The sequence below is a fragment of the Acipenser ruthenus genome, chromosome 46 (genome assembly GCF_902713425.1).
Source record: "Acipenser ruthenus chromosome 46, fAciRut3.2 maternal haplotype, whole genome shotgun sequence".
NCBI lineage: Eukaryota > Metazoa > Chordata > Actinopteri > Acipenseriformes > Acipenseridae > Acipenser > Acipenser ruthenus.
Window position 1 is genome coordinate 8,307,744 of NC_081234.1, and position 23,734 is coordinate 8,331,477.

The 23,734-nt window shown below is 40.3% G+C and overlaps 1 protein-coding gene across 5 annotated transcripts in view; it reads right to left on the reverse strand.

Moving 5' to 3' along the window:
- Positions 1-306: 306 nt before the first annotated feature.
- LOC117397835 (serine/threonine-protein phosphatase 2B catalytic subunit gamma isoform-like) overlaps positions 307-23,734 on the reverse strand; it is a 50,933-nt gene continuing 27,505 nt past the window's right edge. The window contains exons 4-15 of one of the 5 annotated variants that reach the window (XM_059013684.1): positions 23,004-23,115; positions 20,212-20,357; positions 19,640-19,779; positions 17,682-17,759; positions 17,342-17,436; positions 15,554-15,679; positions 14,743-14,820; positions 12,830-12,856; positions 8,870-8,954; positions 7,564-7,661; positions 4,409-4,426; positions 307-586 (exon numbers count right to left, since the gene is read on the reverse strand). In XM_059013684.1, the coding sequence (XP_058869667.1) occupies positions 405-586; positions 4,409-4,426; positions 7,564-7,661; positions 8,870-8,954; positions 12,830-12,856; positions 14,743-14,820; positions 15,554-15,679; positions 17,342-17,436; positions 17,682-17,759; positions 19,640-19,779; positions 20,212-20,357; positions 23,004-23,115 (1,185 nt within the window). In that variant the 3' untranslated portion in view covers positions 307-404. Of the gene's footprint in view, positions 587-4,408; positions 4,436-7,563; positions 7,662-8,869; positions 8,955-12,829; positions 12,857-14,742; positions 14,821-15,553; positions 15,680-17,341; positions 17,437-17,681; positions 17,760-19,639; positions 19,780-20,211; positions 20,358-23,003; positions 23,116-23,734 lie in introns of all 5 variants that reach the window. The other 4 variants (XM_059013683.1, XM_059013686.1, XM_059013685.1 and 1 more) reach the window with 4 other exon arrangements.

Genomic DNA, 23,734 nt, shown 5'->3' on the forward strand with positions numbered 1-23,734 from the left:
ATTGTTTAAAAATCCTAACTTGGATTTATATATATATATATATATATATATATATATAATTTTTAAATGTTCCCTCACAAACACAAAAACACAATACAGAAGCACTCGGTTGAACTATATCGTATATATATAATTCCTGAATAATAAAAAGGTGTTGTTATTTATCTTGTACATCAATTCAAATTTACAAAATGGTCTGTCTGTCTGTCTCTCTCTCGTTGTCGTCGTTATGTAAAGACTATTTGAAACTGCCGTTGGACCAGTTCTACTTGGACAATGTTGCGTTTCTCTCGTGAGCGCTTTGCGTTTTTGTTGTCTTTTTTTTTTTTTTTGTATTATTTTTATGTCAATAAATAAATAAAACCACGATTTTATTTCTGTTGTCATTCCCTCTCTCTGCCAGGTTACTGTGTCTGGTTGTCTGTCCCGTTCTTGTCTGGAGAGTTGGCTGCGTTTAGGGAGTTCACCGTCCCGTCTGGCTGAGTGAGGGTGTCCCTGCGCGGGGGCATCCTCTCGTTTATCCTGTCCAGCGCGTGAGCCTCTTCGAAACTGCGTATTTTGTGCTGAGGGGAGAAGCCTTGGATTGCTGTCAAGAGACGTACAAAAATAAATCAAAACTCACGCAATTGCAGTTCTCACAATTCAAGGAAAACACAAGGGACACCACCTACCACTCCCAGTACATCCCTCAACCTGCCTACAGGTAAAACCTGTCCTAGACAACCACCTTTGGGTTAAAAAATGATAACCTGCAGCAAAATGAATGCAATTTTTCTGAAGTCAAATAGTCTTACTGTTTAAGCGATTGTAGATGACAAAATTATTCCATACACCTTGTCTTAAATGTGCAGTTCTAAAAGAATTGCAAACATTTATTTCCATTTTAACGCGTGATATCGGGTACTAAATTTGTTACGCTTGTACTTCCTAGATCATATCCCCACAGCAGTGTCTTCTGGGTCAAAGAATATTACTGGCTGACAGCAGTCCGTCAATAAGGGAAGCAGCTGGTTGGTTAATGAACATTTAAGGCTTTTAAACCAAATGAACGTGCACAACAGATCAAATATTTTGTTTGCTACAATCACTCAAATTTACTCCCTACTGGTGGAGCCCCTCATACTTTAGCAAATGGATTGACCCTATACTGGTCTTTACAGTCCTGAAACACAGATTTTACCTGTATATTTTTTTGGGATAGTGATGCACACAAAAATGTTATTTAAAACATGCACAGGAGGAACAACAGGGTTAGTGGGTTAGTGTTTTTATCATATTCACACAGATTAGTAGTTAGTGTGGAAGTCACAGTGCTGGTGGATGATTCCGCTTCCATGTAACGCAGTGTGCAAACAAACTCTGTGTGACTTACAGCTAGATAATAGCTCAAATAAGAGCCTAAGAATGGGTTCAAAAGCAAGACAATCAGATTTCCTTTTTGGCGATGATTAAAATCCTCAATCCTAGTTTAGAAGGAGATTGTTTAGGACCTAACACAGTTTCTGTGATAAGAGCTGTACTGTATAATAAAATAATCAAAGACTGAATCATGAGATTAAGAGAGTCATTCTGTAACGCTGCCCTTTTAATGAAATGTGGAAGAGGAATCATGTTCTCAGTTTTCTCCAAACTCATCCTGTTCCTTGCGATTTACAAAAGCAGGAGCCGGAGAGCAACGGAATTACCGCTGAGTATCGGAACAAAGAAACCAGCAGCATCTGTGAAATAAATGGAGCTTCCGACTTCACACTCCCCCGCCCCACCGGACAGGGTCAAAGCCTGCTCTGCACCGTGTTGACAGAGTGAAAGATGCACGTTGACCTCAGGAGATGTATTTTGTCAACTAGAGTTTTAACACCACTATCGGCAGGTTTTGTCAGGGGAAGAGAGAAAAGTCAGTCGCTCCATTTCTTCATCACCTTTAAACCGAGACCCCAAACCCGAGCTCGAAACGGCTAGAATACAGGACTTCGGGTTTATAATCCCATGAACACAACTGCACAAAGTTTGAAAAAAGTACCTGATTTACACAATCCAGGGTTCACCATTAAAATGTATGGAGTGGAATTTTTATTTTTTTTATTTTTAATATCCAAATGTAATTTCTACACAGGCAGCCCGGCTGCAGTGGGTTCCTGGGTATTTGTAAGAACGCCTACAGCAGCACATGCATTAATGTTGCACTGGCATGACTATGTGAAGCATGCCCGTGCTTGCATCCTTGCATGGGTGGAAGTTACACTGTCTTGGTTGCTTCTTGTGTTGTGTGGATCTTCCGATTGCTTTTGGCAGATCAAGAAAGCAGACATGTTGTGTCAGTGCATTTTGTATACATTTATCAATAGTTTATAGTATTGTGTTGCATGCTTATGCATGGGGTATGTATTTTTATGACTTACTGAACTTGCGGTTTAGAAATGCTTAAACTTTGAAAACACAACAAATCCTAATCTCTGCAAACGATCAGGTACTTTCTTTTTTTCTTATAAACAATTAAAGAAACACACCATAACCTTCCCATGTGACAACACACACAAGTCAACTACAACATTAAGACAGTTCCACAATATAAACGGCAGGCATTACAAAACAAAAACTGTTTAATCTTGCACAACCAGAATACTGCACTCATTTCACAAGCGCTGGGAGTAGAGAGCCGTGTAGCTGCAGTAGTTATAATCAGCCAGCTAGAGTCTCAATAATGCCATGCTGCATTAACATGCATTTAATGGCCATCAGTGCTTTTGTTTGTTGCACTGATGCATGCAGAATTGGAGACAGGTTTCACAGGGAAGTGTTATACCTGGTTATGGAAAAAAACACAAACTGTGAATGTTGAACTTTTACTTAAATGTTCTGTGAAACAAATAGAAAATACAACACGATGGCAATGACGGATTTGTTTCAGTGCCGGGGATTCTGGATACATCCAGCATCTTTGTAAAGCAACGCTGCAGGTTTATAGGCAATTGAAGATTCCATTAACGCCAACTAAGCTGCGATTTTCTTGGTTTCATAAAAATAAGACTTATAAACTGGATTTAAATTGTGATCGACTCATTGTAACATTTTAGTTAGCCACCTGACTAGAAAGCTACTCAGAATAACAATACTCTTATTCAACAGCTAAATAAGCTGTTAAACACGTGACAAAAGCTGCTGATCAGCAGAAGTCTGTAAGGATGTACAGATAAAACCACAATGACTTGGTATCTTGGTTACAAAAAAAATTATATATATGTGCTGCACATACTGTAGAACAATTATGTGCTCAACAAAATTGCAGGCTTCAATAACTCTAAATGCAGATGATCTTACTGTGAGTGGGCTGGAAGACAAAGGGGATAATCTGAGTTGGTGTTCTCGAGGGTATTGTTAAGAGGGGCAGCTGCTCTAGTGGTCTCCCTGCTACAAGAGCCATTTCTTTCTGAGTAGGTGTTAAGCGGGCAGGATGTGTGTTTTTTTGAGCACCAATGTGTCATTTGGCAGAGGGGTGAGAAGGGGACTACTACATTAGCTGTTTGTAAGAGGCAGGGAATAAGTGGATCTGCTTTTTAAAAAAAAAGAAAATGCTTCTATATCTACATACACAAAGTTATACCTGAGGAAATAACTTAGGTTCCCTAAGATGCAACACTACAGACTGTAGATACTGCAATCAGGCAGCACATGGGGTAGTCATACTATATATTAAAGGGTGAAGTCTAACTGTCTGGCACTGGATCTATTTGATTGGTTTAATTTTGAGTTGATTTTAATTGACCACAATAAATACAAACTACAGTAAAAAACGTCACAGTTCAAATGATTTTATGTCTGGGGACTCCAGCAGTCTCATTGATCTGCTTGGTTTATAAAGACTAGCAGTCTGAAGTGACCAGAAGTCAAACTGCGTATACGGCCCGTCTGCTGTGGGCGCAACTCCGTAAGAGTTTTATGAAGGAACGGCAGATTATAATTTTTTTTTTAATAATTTGATTGATTGATTATAAAATAAAGAATAATGGTCGATGATCCGTTCATTCTGCAAATCGCTGCTCCTCTAAACCCTGAACACTATAAATTTTGAAGGGCTTCTGTTCTGCCTTTCAGTCTCTGGTGGTGCAAGAGTATCCATTTTCCACATGGACGTTTAAGAATATTACCACATTATGAGAGAGAGAGAGAGAGAGAGAGAGAGAGAGAGAGAGAGAGAGAGAGAGAGAGAGAGAGAGAGAGAGAGAGAGAGAGAGAGAGAGAGAGAGAGAGAGAGAGAGAGAGAGAGAGAGAGAGAGAGAGAGAGAGAGAGAGAGAGAGAGAGAGAGAGAGAGAGAGGGAGAGAGAGAGAGAGAGAGAGAGAGAGAGAGAGAGACTATATATTGAAATACAACACAAACACTGATCAGGGTCCCCCTGACGACTTGCATACCTCGTGCCTCCTCTGCCTCTACGGTGGCTGAATAAGTGTGAGTAGTAGTGCCATGCCAAAAATGAATGAAAAAGAGTGAGTTAAGTTATCAATGCAACTAGCGATCCCCTCCCCTCCCCACCCCATCACAACTTCCCCTGCACATGTGCCAATGTTAGCCAAAGTTAGGTAAAATTAAAAAAAGCATACAGAGAAAAAACACACACTATAAAAAACACTTTAGTTTAATATTGGCAGGTTAATACAGATTTTAAAAAATAAAAAAATAAAAGAAATATTTTTTTGTGACAGACAATTTTCCTTGTTTGTTTAATTTCAAATCCCCTGCTTCTGGAATCTGTCAATTTTAAACGGCTTTTAATCTCCAAGTTGTTTATCTTGCAACCACACAATACTTTTTTTTTTCACTTCCTTCCTGTTACGGGTGATATAATCCCCCCCCTTCTTGACCTCACATAGGAGGGGGACTCCTGGGGGAACTGAGAACAAAAGTGTAAGGCCCAGGTGGGGCCCTATAGCATGCAACACAGGAAGACAGTAAACTTCAGTGTTGTGGCAGGAAAAACAGGTTTCATCACTTGAGTCAATGTGGGGGAAAAAAAATGGGCAATAATTGTTTTAAGCAAATGACTATTACTGTCAATTCACTGTTTTAATGAGTACGGATGTGGGATATGCCAAGGCCCTTCGTGACCTTGTAGAGTACCTTTTAATCACTATTTATAACGCAGAGTTGCTAAAACTGGCTTCAGTGATCTGCATCTAACTTGATGGGAGTCAGATTCATACTAGGACTCAGTTTACTGGAGATCCTTTGAAGTCTTTTTATAGCTGCATGGCTGAACACATTGACCCACAAAGATGAGTACGTGCACACTGATGTTTAGCCTTTCTCCCTTCACTGCTTCTAGATTAAGGATGCTAACTTCAACACGCAAGAAGAAACTGTTATTTTCCTAACACATTCTGTCATTTTTTGACATCTCATACACAGTGTACAGTATTCTAAAACTATCCTCAGGTGTGCTATGCTTTTTTATATCAATAAGGTGCAGCCCTAACCCTTATAGGCTTTTTAGAACCAGGTTTGAATATATTTCTAGTATGAAATGTTATGCAAATCACATTTGGAAAAATAATTTGTGGTTTTCTTATAACATGAATACACATGGGTTTTGGTTTAAGGGCTGTATACAGAACTTTTCACTTACAGTACTTTAGAGAGGGGCTTTACATCCTGCATAACTCAAGTACCTTTAAAACACTGGAGGACATCATTGTGAAAGGTCTACAATACAGTAAGCTCTCAAATAAAATGAATGTGGCTAGACAAAAAAATAAAAAATTAAACACAGGAAAGTGTTAGTCACAGGCAGGTAGAGTGCATTTAATGCAGAATTCAAGAGCTAGAAACTTCAGATGCAACAAGATGCTCTCGTACACAAACACACCAGAGTATTTTATACATGACCAGATGTACTGAACACCACAAAGAAGAGTCAATACAAAAATGGTACCGGAAATATCAAAACACATGCTATGCTCTACTGAAAGAGGACAAATGCATTAGCAACATTGTGATCTCTGCTAGAAATAGAGCATGTATTAATAACACCTGCAATGAACTGCTAATAACACGTTCATTCGAGACTTCTTGTGTTAAGTCTAATTCTGCTTCTTATTTTTTCACAACTGTGGTCAGTATAAAAGGGGTTTGAGATTGTGAGAAAGGTTAAATATTGTACCATATACTGCAAAACTCAATTTCCCTGCACCCAGTCCTGGGTTTCAGAACATCGCTATGTTTAGGTATATTATTGAAATGACCAGGTGCAAGTTTGAACAATCAGGTCCCAGGTAAATCCGCTCTGAAGTGATTGAGCTTCTCATCACAGCGTGAATAAGTCACAGCTGAGTCTGTAGGGTTAGTCACAGGAGTTGTTCATGCTGCTATAAGCTCCTGGCTCCTGATCAGTTAAATAATACTTCATTGAAAGTAGTTCTGAACCCCAGGGCTGGGTGCAGACGAGCCAAAACAGAATTGGCCAATTAAACATGTTAGTAACGGCTCATTCTGGGCGTTGTTAATTAATTCCGCCAAATGAAAAAATGTGTACTCTATTTTCTTTACACGGATGAAAGTTTCATAATAATCGTTACATGATGCATGATTTGAAAGCCTTGATTAGCGTAGAGATTTTGCTTGATTCTTAAGATCAGTTGATGATTTTAGGCTGCAGTCTGTTTTGCGATGTCATAAAGGACGTACTGTATTGTGACAAGGTGGTGCGAGTGCAGTGACCAGACTGCTTTAGTTAAAGCTCATGGAATTAGAACCAAATGGCTGGCCGGGACTTCTAAGTCATTACATCATCAGGTTAGGTCACTGGGGGCTTTAAGTTCCAGGTCAGGCTGTGACAAAAATAAACCCCCAAGTTTCATAAGACACCAAGAATAGGGATGGGCTGTCATGGGCTGTGTAGCCTGTTATAAATGGCAGCAATGCCTTTAGGTGTCAAGGAAGCGCCTGCTACTTTGACCTAACATGTTTCACTGAAAGGCAGCACATGGATACCAGACATACTCTCTGATCAGAAAGTTAGCCCTCCTAGTAATTCTGTTTTCCTTACTTGTGGTTTGCAGTGCTTTTTTGTGTGTGTGAATGGGAATAAAGCATTATAAACTCACACTAGCCTCTCACCTAGTACTGGATTTCAGAACTCCCCTTGTTTAGGTAGATGACAAGGAATTTTAGCAATCAGGTGTCCCTGCTCTTCTCTGAATTGATCATACTTATCAAAGCATATCAATGGAATCCGAGTCTGCAGGTTTCCTATTAGGAGATGCAGCTATATTTAAAACAGGGGGGCCGAATGCGGACTCCAGACTCCTTTCCGTAATATACTCGATTGAGTTCTGGCTCCAGGACTAATCTAGTTTGCAATCCTGGCGAGTTAGAAGCAATCGTCTGAAAACCAACCTACATGAAGTTTTATTTTGAGCCCGCAGCCTGGCTCAGTGAGAACTCTGGTATACTCTGGTGTGTAGTGCACTGGGATGCAGGGGGGAGCATACACAGGGCTCTGGAAGGCATCAAGCAGACAGCAGCAGTGGCAGTAGCAGAAGGAGAGGATGGGTACAGGCACGGGACTTACCGCTTTCCAGGGTCTGTCTCCCCCCAGACAGCACACCCAGGGGCAGGGTTCCAGTAGGAGTAAGCCCCTTTAGCTGCAACACACTCTCGCTCTCCTCTCTGGGGAGACACGTTCCAGGAGGGTCAGGGTTAATCGTGTTAACAGTGTAGTTTACTGCTCATCCACAACTATCCAACACTCAACAGTGCTACATTTACAAATGCAAAATGAAACTTAAAGGGTACATAAGGACCTTTTTATTTTATTGTGTTACATGTTCCCATGTGTTACTACAACTGTTTACGTAAGGTGTGTGTATTGTTTTAATTATTATTATTATTATTATTATTATTATTATTATTATTATTATTATTATTATTATTATTATATTTTTTTTAACATTTTGATCACTTATTTAAACTTTTAAATTGCATTCTCTGCCTCAAGATGGATTCCCATGTACCTGCATGGACCTCTCAGAACTACATTTCCCATCATCATCCTGCACCATGATAAATCCATCTCAGTTACAAAAATTTTAAAACAATACACACACCTTACGTAAACAGCTGTAGCAACACATGGGAACATGTAACACAATAAAATAAAAAGGTCCTTATGTACCCTTTAAGAAATTGAACGGCAAATGTTTGAAGTAAAAAGGTAAAACTCTTGAGAAACCAGACCCTAATTCAAATTCAGTAAGTTATTCATTCGTGGCGTTTAATTTAGTAAAATCTGTAATGCTATTAAAAATCGGGTAGTTCTGTTTTTAGAAATGTAGAATTAAAAAAAAAAAAAAGGCACACATTTTCCAAATGTTCACTAGTCTTTTTCATTGTGAGAGGAGTTCTTTGCGAGTTAATCACAATCATAAGTATCCAATTGTAAACGTCACCGGGAAAGTTTACTGCAGTTAGCGTACACGTTTACAAATATTTTTAAACACAGAAACGCTTACTAAAAGAAAGATCAGGGACTCCAAATTTTAAAAAATCGGTGGTCTACCATGCTTTTTTTTTCTTGGTTTGTTTTTTTGCTGAGTGTATGAAGTTCACACCAGTTGTGATCTCTTTTCTGGTCAATTCTGTTGACATTTCAGTGATAAAAATCTGTTTCCTCAGGATGTCTGACCTTTTAAAAGGTTGCTTAAATGACATTAAAAGTGCATTCTGCATTCACATTTCATATTGAGCTGGCAGTAAATACCCAAAATACAGAGAAAGGGGATTTTTAATTTTTTTATCACTGACCAATGGATAACACTTTTGTGAACTCCCCAGCAGGCCATGCTAACTCAATGCAAGCCAAACCCTGTTTCACAGACCTGAGCACAGAGAACACTCTCGCCATCTTGCCAATGGCTCGGATCTTGTTTCTGATGACCTCTTTACGCACCGCTGGAGTACCACCTGCAATGGGGAAACAAAGCAAGCAGGTTCACTGAAGTGTCTACTGCTTTTCTAATGCAAGAGACAAGAGGTTTAAAAACCTTACGTCTTTTTCCTCTATTTGTAGAGCAGGGAAACCTTGCAACACCTACCTATAAAAAAAACATTTGGTTCCTCAAAAAGAAATGTTCCTGTTATTTTTAATCTACAGTATTGAAGTGAATGGATAGCCCACCAGTGAAAGTGCACCAGCACCGACAGCTACTTACTAGCATTAGCAATATCACTGTCGGCATGGCCTAACCTTAAAATCATGTATTATCAGATCTTGAGCGGTAATCTATTCCACCCTCTTTAAAATTAGCATCTAAATAAGTTTACCATCATGCTTACAACTAATTAGCTACGCCTCATTTTATAATAACCCATGGCTCATTAGGCTAAACCAAGCTTTTCTTTAATATATGCTTCATTTCACTGCATGCCTCGTTATTAATTAGTTATAAATAAACCTGTCACACATGCAAAGCTGTAGTTGAATACACACTGCATTCTGGCACGCACTTCTTTGACAGCGTACTGTACAGTACGTTACACTGCTCCCTGCCTCTGCTACATGGTCTACTCTATCCACTATTTCTCTGCTATCCCAGTGCTCCCCTCCTCTCGCACTCACAGAATCTCTCACCAGCACTTCTCAACCTCTGCCCCCCATCCTCTGCCCCTTCCTCCTGCTCTCTCTCTGGCGCCCCTCTGGAATCAGCCTGCAACAAGGCAGCTTTAATCTCTGTCTACGCCTCCCACCTCTCCCAACTTGCAGAAACACGGATCGCCCTCCCTTAGGACGAGGCGGGGAAACTGGATTCCTACTTTCTCCATCCTGGAACTCCGATCCCCTCTGCTCTCTCCTCCCTCTCTGTCAGCACTTTTGAGTTCCACACCGTTGAACTGCACTCTCCCTGTCATCAGCTTCTTATTGTTCTCCATCGCCCCCCTGGTGCCCCTGCTCACTTTCTTGATGAGCTCGACTTGTTCCTCTCTCCTATCATTTTTAGGCGACAGCATTGTTTTAACCCTAACATCTTCTACTGTATTTTAGTAGAACAATGTGCAGTTCCTGTAAACTATACTGTATTTAAATATTGATTTTGCATTGTAACCTTGTATTATCCTGTAACACTTGTAAGTCGACTTGGATAAAGGCATCTGCCAAATAAATAAATAACAATAATAATACTCTTCACTGTAACAGTGTAAAATGGAGACCGCCCGGGAGACTGTTCTATTAAAGATTCAACTCAAATACCCCAAGCTTGTCTAATTAAGTTTTGTATGATTTTTCCATTATAATGAGACATTATTATTATTATTTATTTCTTAGCAGATTTCCTTATCCAGGACGACTTACAATTGTTACAAGATATCACATTATTTTTACATACAATTACCCAATTTATACAGTTGGGTTTTTACTGGAGCAATCTAGGTAAAGTACTTTGCTCAAGGGTACAGCAGCAGTGTCCCCCACCTGGGATTGAACCCACGACCCTACGGTCAAGAGTCCAGAGCCCTAACCACTACTCCACACTGCTGTGGTGTAATACAGTCTGACCACACCATCAATTATCAACTAGGTTAGTAAAACAGTGCATGTTAACTATCAGCAAAGTTTTTTGAAGACATCATTTCAGTTTGAACAAGAAAATTAGTGTAGAGCAAACACGTTCGTTACAAATTAGATACTCATTGTTATTACAATGATTTTATTGTCAATAAAAACTTTTTTCTGTGTTACCGATTTGTTAATTTTCAGTACAGAATTTGGAGATACTATGTTTTCTTATACTGTACATTTCAACTGGCCAAACAGTGGATTACACAGTGAGAGCAGGAATTTCAATTGCAAGCTTGCTCCCCACTAAAGTGATGCTGGTTAGTGTATGCCAGCGCCGTGCTTTTCACAAACTGGGAGGACAGCAGCGAGGGGCGACAGCATCCTGTTACTCTGTTATGAGGTTCACTCTGTTGTATTAAATCACTCAAGCGAAAATGGAGAGCAACATCTCTCACAAGTCAACTGCTTGCCACTGAGCGAATAGAAAAATTGATTTGATCGGTTTGGAAACACTCTCTCTCTCTCCTTCGATGGTGCTAGACAGAAACCAAGCATGCTCTTTTGAGTTTTAACCCCTTCTTTCTTCAGTGTAACTTCACTGCCACGCAGAAACCGTCGAATGTGTGCAAGAGAGATTGGAAAATGTGTAGAATATTGGAAGTTGTGGAAAATCATTTGCGTTTCTTTCCTACAAAAACTAACTAATACACTGTTTAGACCATAACATGCCTTTTAGTTTTATTTATTTATAAAAAACTTTTTTTTTTTTAATAAAATGTGCATGAATTTGCTTTTAAGCTTAAATTTTTACTTTTATAATAAAAGTTTGATGGATGTATGTGGTTTCCAGTAGGGGTGTGCAGATACTCGTAATTGCCTTTAAGAAGTCTTCATCGGCAGGTAATAAATAAATCTATTCATTAAGGACTGGAAGCATGTTCTCATCCGGGGCACCATACTGCAGTACCGAGGCTGTAAACTGACAATGACAGGGCAGTCAAAACATCAGGACAATGAGAGGACAACACGCTTCCAATCAGCTTTTAAAATTCAATGTGGAAGTTAACTGCTGTTGCGTGGTACTCAATTGTAAAGGTGAGGGGAGGACAGCTTTTCTTGTTTTGAAATCAACATGATGAAAGGGCTTTACTTGCACTTATCTGCTCCCTATTTTACTGCATTTAATCCTGTACTTTACAGTACTGTAATCTGCCACTAGTGTTGTTCAATCTGTGGTATTTTGCATTTAAAAGTATCCTGATGTAACTGTCACTGACACTTACCTGCTCTTATATTGATTCGTATTTTGTCATATACTTGTACTTACTAGAACTGAAGTCACTGTATTTGGTCTTGCTCTTAATTGTATTAATACTTGTACTGTGATTCTTGAAATGTATTTGTTTACGACTAAGTCGCCCTGGATAAGGGTGTCTGCTAAGAAATAAATAAATAAATAAATAAATAAATAAATAAATAAATAATAATGGATTTATTCAATACCTGTCGATAAATACTTAAAGCCAATGACGAGGAGGAGTATGAGCACCCCCCTATTTTCCATTCCCTTTCTTCTTGTGTTACAGGTAATAGGACCCCACTATAGTTATATATTGTGAGGCATGGGACACAATTGTAAGGCTCGGGAGGGGGTGTTATTGTAACACAAGGAGGAAGTGAACTCATAGATGCGGCAGAAAAGATTGACTTGCAGCAGGAAAATGAAAAGATCAACAACAAAATTGCAGGACATGTAAACGTAATGCAAAAATGTTCCTTACAGTCTCGAATGTAACACATCTTTAAGTTCTTTAAAACAATGGTTCAAATGTTCACTGTAGAAAAAGCTTAGCAAACTGGATACCCTGCATATTCTGTTCTACTCGGAGTTGAAAGAGAGGCTTTTCGAAGTAGAACCAAATAAAACAAATGATAGAGATGACCACAATGATAACTGTGGTGCCATAATTAAAATACCCAGCCAAAAACACTGCAGGAAACACATAAAATAAAAACGCATTGCAAGTTTGAGCCAGGTTTTACTATCAATTGGCTGCACTGTAAATGACTGTGGTGCATGTGCCAATTTGATAAATCTAAAAATAACAACTTAGAGGCAGTTTCTTTTTAGCTTTAAAACTTTAACTTTGGCTTTTGTGGTGATGCGACGTGTAGGCTTGTCTTAAAAGCCCAATCTTGAAGTAGTCAAACTGCTATTTTAATGCACCTCGTTCTGTGGTGTACAGCTGCTGTCGCCCGTCACTAAAGTCTGCACCGGTACCTTTTTTACTAATAGGTGTGTGGTGGTCTTCAGGGAGGGAGGGCAGGGCAAATAACGAGAAAACATTGAAGGAGAGACAGCAACATAAAGACAAAAAAAGAGTGAGCGCAACGAGCTGAACAGAGAACCTGAAAAGAACAAAGAATGTTAAATAAACAAATACGAAAAATAAGTAGGGGCTTGATTTACATGACTGGGGGGTTAATAAGGAAAAGGTATTTAATGACATCATCTGCAGGCTGATAGAGAACAGTGCTGCTGCTGCTTTTTAATCTGTGAAAGTGTCCGAGGGAAACCACCGAGGACTTCTTGTCTAGTCGTTTTAACTCGTGGGCCCCAACTGCTTTGACAGCTCAGTCCGTTCGCTGGTCCACAGGAAGATGAGAGGAGTGTGGAGCCCTGAACTGAAATGTTTCTGTGTGGGAGGCCAGACCTTGACTGATTCATTGTTGGCGCTAAGACTTCGAAACCCTGCCAGACGGCTGATTGAGCTAAACTGCAAGCAAGCTGCCCCCCAAACCCTCACATGTACTGGATTAGAGATGTCATGCAATGTATATCAAACTGAAGGCTTAGACTGACACTTTTATAACGGAGTTCCACTGACATCATATTTATTTTATTTGAACCGTATAGTGCTGTTTATCCCATGTATCCATTTAAATTAGAGGTTGAGATTTTAAATGTTTTGCTATTTAAAGTTGGGAAGAATCACAAGAGTACAATAAACAGGCCAATGTGAGGAACTTCTTTAATCTTTCCCATGCTTTGTCTGCATGGCTTGAAATGCTTGTTGCTCATAAAATGTTACTCTAATGAAGTGTGGATCAGTCTTGTCCATACATCCAAGAATGAAGGTTCAGATTCATTGCATTTGTGATGCAGAGGATCAACAAAAACTACTGTGACTGGTTTAGATCTTCATTTCTGTGTACATTTTCACATAAGTTTATACATGCCTGAAACCAAAACCTTAACCACATTTTTATTTTTAGTTTCGCATGTTTCCTGAAATGTTGGTTAGTTTAAAAAAACCAAAACCAAAGCCACCATGAAGTCATAAAATGCTTGCTTGCAGATGTACTGCATTATCAAAAAGCTAATCATTTTAGTGGGGGGTGGGGGAGAGGGAATGGGGCAGGGAGGTTCAGTGCCCTAAATTTGCCAGTGCGCCTGGACACCATTCTTAACATCTGGTCCTGGCACATTATTTCCAGAAACGGCTTCATAGTGTTTGTGTGAATTGATGCTGTGTGCATTAATCCTGTGTGCATTGATTGTGCCTAGTACTAGCACTTTGCTTATTCCCTTTCAAAGCACTAGTGGGGTCATTAAAGCCTTTTATAAATGTGTCAGGCTGGTGTAAAAAGCCTGTTTACCACACTGTGTAGATTATGTGCAGATTGATGCGTCTACCACTGTGCCATCTGAATTAAAGTTAAAGAAAACACTATTCATTCTCACGCCTTACTGTCACTGCCTTGTCTGTTAAGTACTGCTGCAAATTAATTTACACAAATATATTTTGCTACGAAGTTTGTAATCACCTGGGGGAATGCTTCCAAAGCAGACTCACAGCGTTCTTCTAAAATGTAAACTATAAAAACAGTTCCAGATGTCATAATTACAGTACTTCTCCTGTGTACAGATGTAATTGTATAGAATACCAGAGCAATTTCAAGGTGATGTGTTCCTTCATTTCAGTGATGTATAATACATTAATATGTTGAGGGGAGGGTATATCGCTTTGCCCAAACTGCACGAGAGGACATATCTTATACAATAAGAGAAACCCTACAAAGCACAATGTATTAACTTATAAAAGAAAAAAGTGTACGATAAAACTTTACAAATCTGTCCCTTTAAATCGCCCCCCTCTTCTGCGGCTAACTGCAGGAGTTGGGATTTCTTACCTTCACAGGTATCGTCTCCCTCTGACATGAGCTCATCATCAGAGCAGATGTTCAGGACGTTAACCAGCATCTCTGTAACTGCAATACAGATCAGACAATTCCAGGTCAGCCATCAGCATCAGACAGGTTCCCTGTGCAGCGAGGCGGTGACCCCTCCATTCATTAACCACCTTTAACCCTGCTCGGTGCAAACCTATTGACCTCCAATCCCAAGGGTTAGCTAGTGGTCAGCAACACCATTGGAATTCTTCACAGCTGCGTTAGTCCAGGTTATTGGATTCAAGGCATGCAACAATGTTCCAGAGTGGTCAAATATCACACTAGCAAATGTGCAACAGTACTGTAGTGTGGTTTTTTCTTAAAAGGGGAAAAACTCACTCTCACCAAGGATATTCATATAAAAAATAAATACATAAAATATATTTATATACAAAAAGCAATAGAAGTACTGCTATTTAAAACATGTTAGCATACACTTGGGTCTGTACAATTAGTCTAAACACTGACTGATCTAAATACCCCCATTGTTTAAATAGTGAATAATAGCTCCAAACGTGACACTGTAATCTAAAGACACACACATGCAAATGAAGGTGTTGGTTTCCCATTATTTTTACGTTTAGATCAACTGAATCAACCCCATTGAGTTTTACTAACACAGTCCTGCTTAGTCCTGGTCTTACTAGGAGTTTAATAAGACACACCTGAGCTTGTTACCTATACACTGTGGCTAACAAAGCTTGGAATCTGCTCTGCAATAGGAGTGTTATTTTCTTCCCTGTAAAAGCTGCAGCCGATTTCTCCAACTCACCTTTCTCCCCGACGAAGGGCAGGGACCATGTGAAGACGTCCATGAAGTTGGGGAGCCAGTACGGGTGAGGGGAGCAGTTGAACTGTCTGATATTCATCACATTGTTTTCGTATTTCAACACAGCAGCTGCAGAGCACCAAGAGAGAAAGCATGTTCCTCAACACAGTGATGTTCCCATGCACCTCAGTACCGGGCTTTTTCTTTTAGAGCTGCAACACAGTGGGGTTGATTCAGACTCTGAGCCCGTCAGTGAGATGAGGTTACAAGCTTAAGAACCACACCCCCGGACGAGCCTTTGGCAGGGTGGTTAAGGAGCTTGCTTGTAGTGTGCTTGGTATCCGCTCTGTTACACATGCCGTTACCATGGCTTGTGGAAGTTTCATATGGTACCAAATCAGGACTATTACTCTTTCCAAAAACTGTGCTGAATTAAATCAAAGTTGATAACTCTGTGGCGGTAGGGATGACGGTACTATTAGAATTGAATCCAGTTTTTAAAAAGATGTAGTCTACATTTTCAGCTGGATTTTGGATTAAAAATAAATACAGTGTTCACTGCTATACATTCAAACAGCTTTTTATTTCAAGGACCAGTACACAATCTGGCCCAGAGGCTATGCTTTGAGAGCACAATCGTGGTTTGGAGGTGATCTAAACTAGGGGTAGGCAACCCTGGTCCTGGAGTGCCACAGACACTTCTGGTTTTTGTTTTACCCAAGCCCTAATTGATTGAACAATTGGCTTAATTGGTCAGAATTACCATGTGTTCCAGGTATTTAGAAATTGATTAAGAAATACCTACAAAACCTGCAGGATCGTGGCATTCCAGAACCAGGGTTGCCTACCCCTGATCTAAACAAGCATGCCCCTGTTCATCACTAATCCTGAAATAGACGGTGTGGGGGCATCACGGGAACACCCTGCCTGACCAAACAGAAGTGTCTGAGGTCACTCCACTAGCCTTTAGAGTGAGTGGGAGGAAGGAAAAATAAACACTTTTACCAAAGGGCATCTGCTGCCAGCCATATGGAAGAAGCTCCACTATTAGAACAAAATTTAACAAGGGTCCCCAGGTAAAACGGTTTAAATAGAAAAGGAGGTGCGCAGACACATCACAAACCAGCTGGAAAACCGGCAGAAGAAATCATTTCTTTCACAAGCATCGGAGGTTCTGACAATACTCGTGAAAGAAAATACTTGACAATTGTGCAAATAGAAATGGTGATCAGGTCTTTTATTAGTGCACTGGTCACATGGAGACAGTTTGATGTATTAAACCTTGTGCTACTGTCTCTGGAATGTACAAAAGCAAGGTGCCTCCCAATTAACCCACCCTGGTGTATCATTTACCACAAAGACATCAAATCAAAAAAACTGTATCGAACAGGAAAGACTAATAACCAGAATCCCCCCCCCCCCCCCAAAGGGAAGCAGGAATCTATTTCACTGGGCAAGAAGCAGGATGTGCCAAAATCAATATCGGCCTCGAATTACAATGATGCACGTGACACAATTTTCAACGAAGAACACACTGAAGGCAAACATGTCACAGTCCTGACTTAAATATGGTGAAATTGAGCAGTAAGACAGATTTTGAAATGTTACCACTGGACAAATACATGCGGAAGAGTAGAATTTAAATACAAATCAATGACTACAAACACAGACTCACTGATTGATTGATTCATTCATTCATTCCCACTAATGGTGTGCTGCAAATGGACAAGCCTGGATGGACCAAACAGCCGCCTCTTGTCCCCCAACATTTTCTTAAGTTTAAAAACTTACCTTTGTTGTTGTAGACATCTAGATAATTTGGTGCTGAGAAAATTGTAATTAATGAGGGGAAACCTGTCGTCTGGCTTTTTCTGTACATTCGGTACCTTGGAAAATAGCAATAAAGCTGTTAGCACTTTTATACCAATTAACAGAACAAATAGAAATGACACAGAAACACATAGAGGATACCTACAGTCACCTACAGATGCAAACAAACAGACAGACAGACATGGATACAGACAGACAAACATACATGCATAACAAGTACAAATTATCATTCTGTAAGTACATGCAAAAAACTAGAGATCAAAAAACTCAAAATACAATAAAAAAAAAGATGTTTCCTTACCCTGCATCCTGAGCTTCATGTGCTCTTATTACTGACAACAAATTATTATTTAGCAAAAAATCACAAACTGCTGGATAACTGAAAAACAAAAAAGAGAAAAGAAATACAGTATATACACACACACACACACACATATTCTTCAAGCCATTCGGTCTCAAAGTCAGCCCTACAAAATCGATCTGAATCTGAGCTGCAGTCACTGTAGAGCCCTTCTTTAAGGGGTTCATGTTCCGCAGTTTGCAGAGGTACAGCTACAATTTGCCATGGTCAGTGCATCTGTAATTACCAGCTTATTTGCTTTCATCAATGCGGTGGTGAAAACACAACACACGCAAACAAACTTGCTCTTTCATGTGGCAGACTGGCAGTTTTTATACATCATCTGCAATTTGCCGAGACCACCTGCATTCATTTAGGACCGTAGGAATTGCAAACAGCTGGAGAATGGGTACGAACTGCCCTATAAAAAATATCTTTCAATGCGAGCCAAATCAATTACAATTATGGGCTTTCCAAAAGAAATAGTGGATTTCACTCTCCCAACATGGTCCCTGCCTTCTAAGCAAAGCAGCGACTTCAAGCGCTTCGATTCTTCCACATCTGGTTACGCTACAACTGAAGGTATATTAAAAAGCTGGAGGAGACTTTTACTGTGTGTGACAAGAAATACAATCAGGAATGGAGATCATTCTTTACTCTCAGTTATAATCTATGCTTGTGCTACATCAGACGTGTAGGCTGTCATTTATATATATATTTTTTCATTTGATTAAAGTCTGATGGAAAATGACAGGCTGAAACTACTCCAGTTAAAAAAACAGGGGTGTCTACTGTATTTGCACGTGTGCAGGGTTAAGGCCTTCACACACCAGACGCGACGTGATTTCTACTGGGGCAACACGACGAATTCGCTGTGAAAACACCATGCACACCTGAAGCGATCACAGACCCGACGCGACAGCTAAAAATTTCAGAAAGTATGATTACTAACAAACAAACGCAACAGAAAATGGCTGATCGAGAAGAGGAAGAGCTCTTATTATTACTGCTGTTATTCCGCAGACGTCAAAAGTGTCAAAAGCACCGGATTTGGGCGCACGCCCAGATCATTAGAAATCAACTCCCATATTACGTTTTTGGCTTCTATGTTTTTATAATTGCTTTGACGCTTGTCAAAAAGGTCAGGGAAATTAGATTACTGCAAGTATGATCTTCTCCTCCATTTTGAGTGAAAGTGAAACAGGGCTTGATTTCAAACCACATGACATGAAGCTGTTCTCAGATTGCTCAGTTGTGTAGTTGTCACGCGACGAATTTGCAAAAATAGGACCAGGTTCTATTTTTTTATTTTTTTTCATCGCTCACGTTGGAATTTGTGTCGCAGCGACGTCGCTTGTCGTGTCGTCTTTGGTGTGAAGGGTGCTATTAAAAACCTATAGTCTGGACGTCGCGAGTTCGAGTCCAGGCTATTCCTTTGCCGACCGAGGACGGGAGCTTCCAGGGGGCGGCGCTCAATTGGCTGAGCGCCGCCCGGGGGGAGGGAGGGTTAGGTCAGCCAGGGTGTCCTCGGCTCACCGCGCACCAGCGCCCCCTGTAGTCTGGCCGGGCGCCTGCGGGCTTGCCTATAAGCTGCCCGAGTGCTGCACTGTCCTCCGACGCTGTAGCTCTTGGGTGGCTGCATGGTGAGTCCACAGTGTGAAAAAAAAGCGGTCGGCTGACGGCATACACATCGGAGGACAGCGTGTGTTCGTCTTCGCCGAGTCAGCGGAGGGGTGGTAGCGGTAAGCTGAGCCTAAAAATAATTGGACATTCCAAATTGGGAGAAAATAATTGGCAATCACAAAATTAAAAAAAAAAAAAAAAAAAAAAAAAAAAAAACAGACACTTGTCAGGAAATCGAGCAATCTACAGTAAATCTAAACTGATCGCTGGAGTGTTTTCCAGTGCTGAGTGCGTACCTGTAGAAGTAGGAGCAGCCTCGTACGCTGTTATGGCTGAAGTGTTCCGACGACTTTTCGCTGCCGTAATCCTCAGACGGGTCGGACCACAGCAGGTCACACATGGGTCCGAAGGCTGGCGGCTCCTTAAATCTGTCTAACTGGAAAACACATGAAAGGGGACAGGCAGGAATGAACAGGGCACAAAACAAGTGCGTGAATACATCCGTGACAACTTGCTGTGCTAAGCATGGAAATGTCTGCATGGTGCACGTGTTTTAATCAATCAACATTAATTGCAGCTAATTTTGCCATGTCCATTTCATCACCGACTTAAATGCTAACACTGTGTAGTGTACTGTTCACAAGAGTAGATGAATCGTCTTGCTTTAATTTAATGACGTGTCACACTGCTGGCTTTAAAAATCTAAACTGATAGCTGACAATACGGCCTTCACAGAAAATAACCATAGCGACAGCCCTTTTTGTGTAGCATTGTACTTGAAACCTGGGCTCTATGGGCATAACCTTGGCCTGAGATTTGAAGTGTTTGTTAGAACACGACAAGCTGACCAAAAATAATACCAACTTACTTTCCTAATGTCATCCAGGCAGTTGATCTCTGGCGACAGCCCCCCGTGTACGCACAGAAACTGCTGGTTCATTAGTGCAGCGAGCGGGAGACAGTCAAAGGCATCCATGCATGCGTCGTATACCCGCTCCGAATACTTGATTTTACCTGGAGGGGAAACAGTAAAATCACAATAAAGGTTACAGGTCCTAGCAGGAGTTGAAGCTCCTTCATCCGTTATAGACAGCGTTTACCTGCAATTACATTTCTTCCATACTGGTAATAAACAATAGTTCCACTTTGTACTGGATCATAAATAAGTAGCTAAAAAGTGCTTTACTGAGCAATCATAGCAGTAGACTAAAAAAAAAAAAAAAAAATTAGATCAGTGTTTTTCAAACTCTACTCCTCAAGTACCCCCAAAAGTCCTGGTTTTGTTTAAACTAAATATTTGTTTTAAATGTTCACTGTTTTCAAGTGTGCATAAGACAGCACTCAGCCTCAGAAACTTTACACTGTGTGCAGCTACAATAATTGCTCTAGAGTCTGTGTTCATCAGCACACTGCCATTTTAAATCTTTAAACAAAAACCTGGAGAGGTGGGAGGTACTTCAGGGCCAGCGTAAAAAACTACCACTGTAGACAAAGGGAGCTTTCATTTTGAGCAGTGAAACTTGCCACACAGACTTGAACGAGTGCATTCCAAAGACGTATTTTTCTTTGGGGACTATAATTGACCACTATGGGCAAATTGCTGGCAAACTGTCCCCTCCATAGTAAATGTATTACATGGGTAACTTTCTCACTGCGGAAAACCAGATCTAGTTTATTTTGCATCTCCAGATGGAACCTGATTTTACTTTCTTTATATTTGTGTTACCGTACCCAATCAATATTTGAGTTTGTTTAGCGCAGCCTCTTAAGTTTCTACGGGTGTATCAATAACAACACACACACACTGCCTCTTAGATGGTTATAAATATCTGCACAAAGGACTTCTCCAAACTCATAGGCTCAGGATTTCAAGTTTAAATATAGTTCTTAATCATGTGCCGTCGGCGTCGTATTTGAGTGTTAATACCCAGCCCAGATAGGTTTAATGGAAATAAGACCTTGGATGAGCAATGTAACAGCAGCAGGGGTTTGGAGAAGCAGGTAAAATCACAGCTCCACATCGCTATCAATACAACTGGCTTCTTTTACTAAAACTTTCCTTTAGCAGGACGAAAGAACTTTGAAGTCACGAGTGCCACTGTTCGCACTAAAATATAAATCCTTCAGAGTCTGTTTACTACAACGACCATCCACAGTCTCGCTTATCAGAACAACTTCCCTTACTGTCAATGCATTTGGGCTGACCACACATTCACGTTACAGTGGGTGGACTGATAACCAAGACTTAGATACTGGATAATTTGGGTCTTTGTTTATTTTTTTTCCTTTTTCAATACTGTTAATGTTTAAACTTCTGCTTTCTGGTGGCGCCTAATCACTTCTGGTGCTGTGGGTCACATGATGCATCTATTTTTAAATATTTTTTTTATTTAAGCAAAAGAATTAGAGCACAAGAAAAGAGAAAGAGGGGGCTGTGATGATGATGTTGCTGGTGGTAATCAGAGGAAATGAAAATGAATTTTACAGCCTTGCTTATTAATCCTTTTAAGTGGTTAAGGGGACCAAAGAGATGACTGATGTAAGGTTTTCACCTTCATCTTTTTAGAGGAAGGCTCGACCGTGGTTTTGCAAATGGTCCAAGAAAAGAGCTGAAAAGTTGTTGAGTCAGCTTTGTGGGCTCCTGAGTTCAAGAGTTGGGTCTTAACTGCTCACAGTTTGGGTCTTAACTGCTCAAAGTACCCTCTTAAAAAAAATCTGATTATTAAATCATAGCGTCAGCACAGAAACGCAGCATGACAAATCTGTGACATTACCCAAAGAGAATGGAAAATTCAGCGCGCTTCTGAGAATTGGAGTAAAAAATGGGAGAACTATAGACTAAAAAAAAAATGTAATAAAAATACATGAATGTTCCCGTGCCAAATGGTTTAATCCAGCTTAAACATATTTACGGTTGGTACAGTTACAGTTCTTTTCGTTCACTATCCTCCCTCAAAAAAACGTTTTAACGAGACTTTCTCAAAGCACATTTATTTGTCTGTAATTTTTTTACACACTGTTACAAAACAACTTCAGAGTTCTAAGAGGCCTTCTGTCACTTGATTATAAAATTCTAAATACAGAAGTACAGAACAGACTAGAGAAATATGATCTGATAATTGGGTCTTATGTGCTGAAATCTGGAAGTAATTTGTGATACTGCAGCACAAATCAAAGTTGTTAGTAGTTTCTATGTGTGTGTGTGTGTTTTCTGAAAACGTATCAATTGGGACACCATCTTCACTTAACCTTGTTATCAAAGGAGTGTCCAGACCACTTCATTAGACTGCAAATCCCAGCTCCCCTGCCCTGGTTTAAGATATATGTTTTTAAATGCAACTTTGAATCTGTTGTTTCCTGGGACGGTTTCATTTCCTGAGCTCTAGATTACATGTCCCAAGCCAACTGGGAGGTACAGCACAGGCAGTTCCTGAGAGGAGCTTTTAAAAGATCCTGATGCATTAAAAAAAAAAAAAAAAAAAGGGATCTTCATCACAAGAAAAGGGGTGCCAGTTGCAGCGATGCTAGCATTAATAAGTAGTAACAAAATGGCTTTTAAATCTGGGGTTGGCACTAATGTACTTTCTCCTGGTACAGCCCCTGTATCCGAAGCGCTGCTCCCCCCCCCCCCCCATCAGGCTGGTATTGAGCTGCACTCACACTCCTGTTTGAAGGTGAAGTACTCTGTGAGATGCCGGCACTCATGGTTGCCTCTGAGAAGGAAGAGGGTGTTGGGGTGGTTGATCTTCAGAACCCACAGAAACAGCACGCACTGCAAAACAATGTGACAGGGTTGTTTAGTTTAGGCTTACGATTTTCAATTCAATTCAAAAGTAAACAATGCTGCATTAGCCATGCAAATCACTTTCATTTTAAAACAAACAAACAAGGGGATGGAACAGATTAACACAGGAGCAGAGTACAGATCACTGAGGACAGTGCAAGACTTTACACAGACACCCCTCAGCAATACAGGGGGGGTCTCAGGTTAAAACACACCCCATTCTGTCATTCACCAAGCGGACTGTACAACGGATGCGGGGGAAAAACTGAAAGTACTGCCCAAAGTCCAGGTGACTCACTGTCATTTCTAATGCAACCGATGGAATCAAAGGGGTTTAGATTCTAAAATAAACTCGTCACAACCCTTGTACAACAACTACGTACGTGGGGGTCTGTTACCAGTTTCAAAAGGATACATCTGCTTTGCATTTCAATTGAATGCTAGTCTGAAGTAAATATACTGAGAAGTGATTTTTGGTTTCCAAGAAGGTTAACAATAATATACATAGGCTTGCTATATTAATCATTAAATATGCTACATTCAGAAGATGATGGTGTCAGCACTGGACTGTAAAAGTTTTAAAGTGTCGGCACAGGTTTTTGCATCT